Below are 6,315 nucleotides of genomic sequence, written 5' to 3'. Positions count from 1 at the left end.
AGCTGTACTTCATACTGCTGACTGTACTTCATACTGCTGACTGTACTTCATACTGCTGCTGTACTTCATACTGCAGACTGTACTTCATACTGCAGCTGTACTTCATACTGCTGCTGTACTTCATACTGCAGACTGTACTTCATACTGCAGCTGTACTTCATACTGCTGACTGTACTTCATACTGCTGACTGTACTTCATACTGCAGCTGTACTTCATACTGCTGACTGTACTTCATACTGCAGCTGTACTTCATACTGCAGACTGTACTTCATACTGCTGACTGTACTTCATACTGCAGACTGTACTTCATACTGCTGCTGTACTTCATACTGCAGACTGTACTTCATACTGCAGCTGTACTTCATACTGCTGACTGTACTTCATACTGCAGACTGTACTTCATACTGCTGACTGTACTTCATACTGCAGCTGTACTTCATACTGCTGACTGTACTTCATACTGCAGACTGTACTTCATACTGCTGCTGTACTTCATACTGCAGCTGTACTTCATACTGCTGCTGTACTTCATACTGCAGCTGTACTTCATACTGCAGACTGTACTTCATACTGCTGACTGTACTTCATACTGCAGCTGTACTTCATACTGCTGACTGTACTTCATACTGCAGACTGTACTTCATACTGCTGCTGTACTTCATACTGCTGACTGTACTTCATACTGCTGCTGTACTTCATACTGCTGCTGTACTTCATACTGCAGCTGTACTTCATACTGCAGACTGTACTTCATACTGCTGACTGTACTTCATACTGCAGCTGTACTTCATACTGCAGCTGTACTTCATACTGCAGACTGTACTTCATACTGCAGACTGTACTTCATACTGCTGCTGTACTTCATACTGCTGACTGTACTTCATACTGCTGACTGTACTTCATACTGCTGCTGTACTTCATACTGCAGACTGTACTTCATACTGCTGCTGTACTTCATACTGCTGACTGTACTTCATACTGCAGCTGTACTTCATACTGCTGACTGTACTTTATACTGCTGACTGTACTTCATACTGCTGACTGTACTTCATACTGCAGACTGTACTTCATACTGCAGCTGTACTTCATACTGCTGACTGTACTTCATACTGCTGACTGTACTTCATACTGCAGCTGCCCCGACAAAGGAAACACGTGAGCATGCAGTACACACTCAACTGGGACAAAGTGCTTTCTCACAACGTTGCATCTTGAACTTTGACCCTGTCGCTCATGTATCCGTAGAACAGATGATTGTGGGTCAGAATAGCTTTAACTGGTTATGAAACAGTCTCAATGTAGTCCTGATCCTCTATGATCTACATCAGTAAACAAGACCGTCAGTGAGAAGACGGTCTCTTTCTATGTAGCTATTGTTGATGCTCTTCATTGGAGCCGTAGGGACAGACTGCAGTGAAACCAGATGAAGTCCTGCAGGATCACCAGAAACACCTTCAGCTGAGGCTCCAGTGGGGCCTCCAGCAGAGACCAGTCCAACATGGACAGACCCAGATCCGGCTTCACTTCTGCCTTCGAGCTGCAGTCGGAGCTCTGGAGGAAGGAGGAGAGCTCAGCTCCTGGCAGCAGCAGCGCCACCTCCAACAAACCTTCACTTCCTGGTGACCAACAGTGATGACATAATCAGATGAACTGAACAGTGCTCTCTGTGCATCCTTTCTACACAGAGCACTCATGGAAGAGTTTTCAGTTTTTAAGTTTTATGTCAATAAAGATCCATCATGTGTTGTTTGGGAATGCGTAACACATTTATTTTTTAGAATATTTACATAGATATTCATAAAAAGTAGACTGTATCAAACTACTACCCTGGAGAGTATACCTGTTACACAATGAAGTAATAAAATACACAAACCATCCACGTAACAAATAATGTTCAGAGAATACAAAAATGTTGTATAAAACAAACTATGTTATATTTTACATATTTTAATTGCATTTTAAAATGGGCTTGAGTACAGTATCCTAAATGTGCAATTAACTTTGGACCTTCACTGTGGTGAAGTCGTTTATTCTGCTACAAAACACAACTGTTCTGCTCGTCCCAGAGACTTCTTCTAACGTCATGAACATGTCAACCAGTACCTGCATTCATCATGATGACAACATTCAGCAGGAAGCGTCTTTTTGGCAAGTGAAGCTTGAACATAGTTGAATATGGCATCAACGTAAAAGGAAGCCAATGATGAATAAATGTCTTTTGCTGTACAAACAAATCCACGCTCTTGAAATGTTCTCGCTCACAGGTCAAGCGATATCCGAAAGTGCTGTGCTCTTTGGGCCAGTTCCTTTGCAAACTCCTGAGCCTCGTGCAGCGCTTGCTGGTCCGGGAAGTGCAGCGCCGCCTTCTTGGTGGCCACGGCCAGCTGCTTCAGGAGAGCACACAGGTGGTTGCTCTTACACAGGAGGCTCTGGGAGGACCCTCCCCGTTGGGCCTGCCTGCACAGAGTGTCCACCAGTCTCTGGCCCACCATGATCACCAGCTTGCTTTGCGAGATGAACTTCTCCGGCGGCTGGCCGTCCCGAAGGCTGCCCACGAATCCCCCGATGGCCTTCTGAAGAGCGCCGAAGTACAGCCGGCAGTGCTCCGACAGGGAGGCCGGTTGGTGCTCCTCTGTGCCGCCGCCGGACTCGGAGGAGCGACGCTTGTTGTCAGCCTAAGCAGTGGAGACAGAGAACAAGGAGCCTCATGTTATGTCCTACGGACCACAGTGCTGTCTGTCTTAAATCCTGGATCGCATCGTTGCAGATCGATTTATGAGAATCGAACATCACGCTCATAACGTCACACTCATGACGTCACACTCATAACGTCATAACGTCACGCTCATGACGTCACACTCATAAGGTCATAACGTCACGCTCATGACATCACACTCATAACGTCATAACGTCACGCTCATAACGTCACACTCATAACGTCATAACGTCACGCTCATGACATCACACTCATAACGTCATAACGTCACGCTCATGACATCACACTCATAACGTCATAACGTCACGCTCATGACATCACACTCATAACGTCATAACGTCACGCTCATGACATCACACTCATAACGTCATAACGTCACGCTCATGACGTCACACTCATAACGTCATAACGTCATGCTCATGACGTCACGCTCATGACATCACACTCATAACGTCATAACGTCATGCTCATGACGTCACGCTCATGAGGCGGGAACACTTTATAGGAGACTCACCTTGTTAGAGACTGGTGTGACGTTTTCCTTTGGTATCTTCTGCCCTTCCTTCTGCTGTTTTTCAAAGTCATTCTTAGTCTGAGAAAAGTCAAAATGAAATAAATTAGTGTGAAAGTTCTAAATATGCCCATCATTCAGTCACTCGTGTTACATGTAATGATTGGGCCTGATTGGACAGAGAGCGTTCAGATCGTGGTAGCCATGGTTGGTAAAGCCACATCAAAAGTCACCACACCAAGAAAAAAACGGACTAATGACGACGTTGGGCGATTTTCCACTCCGAGTTGCACTTTTTTTTACAACTCAAGGGCGCTCCTGCTGAAAAAAACGAGGCGCATCGAGCGGAAATACGTGAAGAAAACGTAAATAGCAGCGTTCAAGACGCTTCAATCTCTCTGTCTGACTAGAGCCTGAGAAGATAAGAAGCTCATACCTGAAGCTCTACGTAGTCGTTGTCGTCCTCCACTAAGGTCCCTCCTCGTTCACTTCCGTCAGGACTTTTCTTCGTCTCTGGCTGACCGATGGTGTTGAGAGGCTTCGGAGCTTCCTGAGGGGCTCTGAACAGCAGCTTGCCATTGGCATTGACGATGGACACCAGGCACTTGACGTCCTCTGGAACGGTCCGCGCCACCATGACGAAGCGCTCCAGTTGGTCAGGGGTCTGGACCTGACCAGGGTCCTGGCAGAGTGTGTTGAGGGGCCAGCCAGCCATGTTCAGAGCGCTCACTGTTTGTTGTAGGATCACGCCTGAGTCCTCTACGATGGACAGCTGTTTAAAGAGCCTCGTCTGAAGGTTGGTGTCGGTCAAACGCCGGGCGTTGCCCTTAACGTCCAGTGCAAAGCTCAGAAAGCACGTCAGAGAACACGCAATCCCCTCTGCGGCTTCTTTGATCTCCCTCAGGTGTTTCTCCAGATGTTCTCTGCTCCTCCAGTGACTGCTGACAAACTCCATGAGACGGGGGACGGCCCTGCAAACAGAGTCCCGCAGGTCCAGAAGTCTGCGGCAGGCCTCATCCTGGCTGAGCGTCACCTCTCGCAGAGGCTCGGGAGAGGACGAGCTCAGGGTCAGAGAGTCACAGGAGCTGGTGGAGGAGCTGGAGGCCGTGCTGATTCTTTGACTGTCTGCCAAAGAGAGACGCGGGGTTTTACCTCGCTCGTCGTCCTCCTGCACCAGCGACTCCCCGTTTCCAGGAAGTTCACAGAACGTCGTGCAGGCCAGGAAGTTCCTCATCCGCTGCAGACGCATCCTTGCGAGTTCATGAGCATTGCTTGAGTCGCCCCTGCACTCTAGGGGTATGTGATCACTGGGGGGATCACTGATAACTCGCGTGAGGGGCTCCTCCTGGGGTGGAACCGCGTATACTAGCTCCTCTGTAAGCCTCTGAGTTGGGGGCTTGTCGTAAATGGGGACCCTTGGCAGCACTTTGGGTGGACTCAGGATGTCAGGCGAGTTGGGTTTTGGTATATCATAGAGAGAGGGAGTAAAACTGCCTTTTTGAATGGGCCAAGCACGTGCTGGAAAAGTGTCATAAAGCTGCCTGCAAACGACTTTGGAGGGGTCAATGGAGCCTTGGGGTGGACTTTGTTTCTCAGGACCCACTGGCACATCATAGATCCACTCAGGCTTGCGGGGGCTGGGAAGGGAACTGAATCCACCCGTCATTTGGGCTTCTGTGGCCGAGGGAACGGGGATGTCATAGTTTGAATCTTGAGGCAAAGGCGGTGGAACTGCATACACCTGCGCACAAGAACAAAGTTGTCAAAGAGGCCTTTAGACAGCATGATTTTCATAGGGCCCTCGCTTCATTATTCCCTCTACATATCTGAAACTTACGTAAGAGTCTCCTGGACTGCTGCACTGTGGCACCTGTCTTGGAGTTGTTGACGCCTGCAAATAGAACATCACAAAAGCAGTAAAGCGTCAGCATATCTTCACACAGCCGCTACACGTTTGATGCATGTTGTTGGCGTGTATTGAGCTCACAGTGAAAAGGGAAGCTCGTCTTGTCTGGCTCGGGACATCGTAAACCTCCCCGGTTGGACGGGACACCATGCTGAAGAATGAAGCCTGCAGACGAGACAGAGCGGCTGTAACGTTGGGGTCGACTGGTAACATTTGCAGTGCTTTGATCAAAGCTGCATCTACCTCGTTGACCTCTGCATCAACACATTTATGGGGACGGCGTTTGCTCTGAAACCCGTTGGGAGTGCCGGGGAGAACCCCATGATGCATGCACTTTGCCAATTAACGCAGCTCTATAACAGAAACCATGCTGCTCATTGAATTTTAGGTGGCTACTGCAGAAGGGAACAGGACTCCCCTGGAGCAGGAGAGGAAATCGTGAACATGTGGGTTTGTTTCTCCCCACCCTTCTGCCGCACATGCACCCGTACAGACACTTCTGTCTTTCTGGGGTCCCTGGCGGCATGAGCTGCTGTTTGCAGTTAAAAGTGTCTGAAGTCTGTGTCTGTTGGTCTTTTATGGGCCCATAAAGACCCCGGTGCTGCATGCCTGTCCCATGGAGGGGCCCCTAGTCCCCATCTGTAAGCTTTTTTTGCCAGCAGGGGTTTCACAGCATTGCATTTCTGCAACGGTCTACGTCTCTAATCACGAGGGTGAACACATCCCAAGGAACAGGCCCAACTTTGACCCCAGAGAACAAGACAGACTTTCACACATCTGTGCGATTAATTCGCACGTCAATATATTTTTTATGAACTGTTGTTTTTGTCAAATACTTTCACACTGAACAAGAACATTTTGCGGTACGAGGAGGAGTTTTCGTAAAGAAAGTCATCGACCAATCACGTTGTGCAGAACAGGTTGAGTTAACTTGAAGGCTCCGTCTTTAACGGAGAAAAAATATATTGATTCGTGAATTAATCGCACAAAAAACCAGCCCCAGTGTTCTCGACATAAATCCAGTACTTGTAGAAAACCAAGTTGTACCTTGTACCCCTCAGGTCCTTCTGTGCTGTGCCCGAGTGCCGGCAAGAATGGAATTTGTGAAGGTGGTAAAGGAGTGCAGGGGACCTTGTAGATCACATCCATGCGTTCGTAGGCCGGGCTGCTGGAGGGTCGGG

General features: G+C 48.4%; 1 protein-coding gene across 1 annotated transcript in view; it reads right to left on the bottom strand.

The window, feature by feature from the left end:
- Positions 1-1,743: 1,743 nt before the first annotated feature.
- cass4 (Cas scaffold protein family member 4) overlaps positions 1,744-6,315 on the bottom strand; it is an 11,913-nt gene continuing 7,341 nt past the window's right edge. Inside the window, exons 2-7 of the mRNA XM_068711851.1 lie at positions 6,182-6,315; positions 5,216-5,299; positions 5,066-5,119; positions 3,665-4,969; positions 3,232-3,309; positions 1,744-2,676 (exon numbers count right to left, since the gene is read on the bottom strand). The exon at positions 6,182-6,315 is cut by the window's right edge and continues 289 nt beyond it. Of these exons, the coding sequence (XP_068567952.1) occupies positions 2,260-2,676; positions 3,232-3,309; positions 3,665-4,969; positions 5,066-5,119; positions 5,216-5,299; positions 6,182-6,315 (2,072 nt within the window). The 3' untranslated portion in view covers positions 1,744-2,259. The remainder of the gene's footprint in view (positions 2,677-3,231; positions 3,310-3,664; positions 4,970-5,065; positions 5,120-5,215; positions 5,300-6,181) is intronic.

Source organism: Cebidichthys violaceus, unplaced genomic scaffold, assembly GCF_023349555.1.
Source record: "Cebidichthys violaceus isolate CVI_PGR_0920_01 unplaced genomic scaffold, fCebVio1.0.p SCAF_17, whole genome shotgun sequence".
NCBI lineage: Eukaryota > Metazoa > Chordata > Actinopteri > Perciformes > Stichaeidae > Cebidichthys > Cebidichthys violaceus.
Note: the sequence above shows the minus strand (reverse complement) of the source record. Positions and strands in the feature narration are given on the sequence as shown.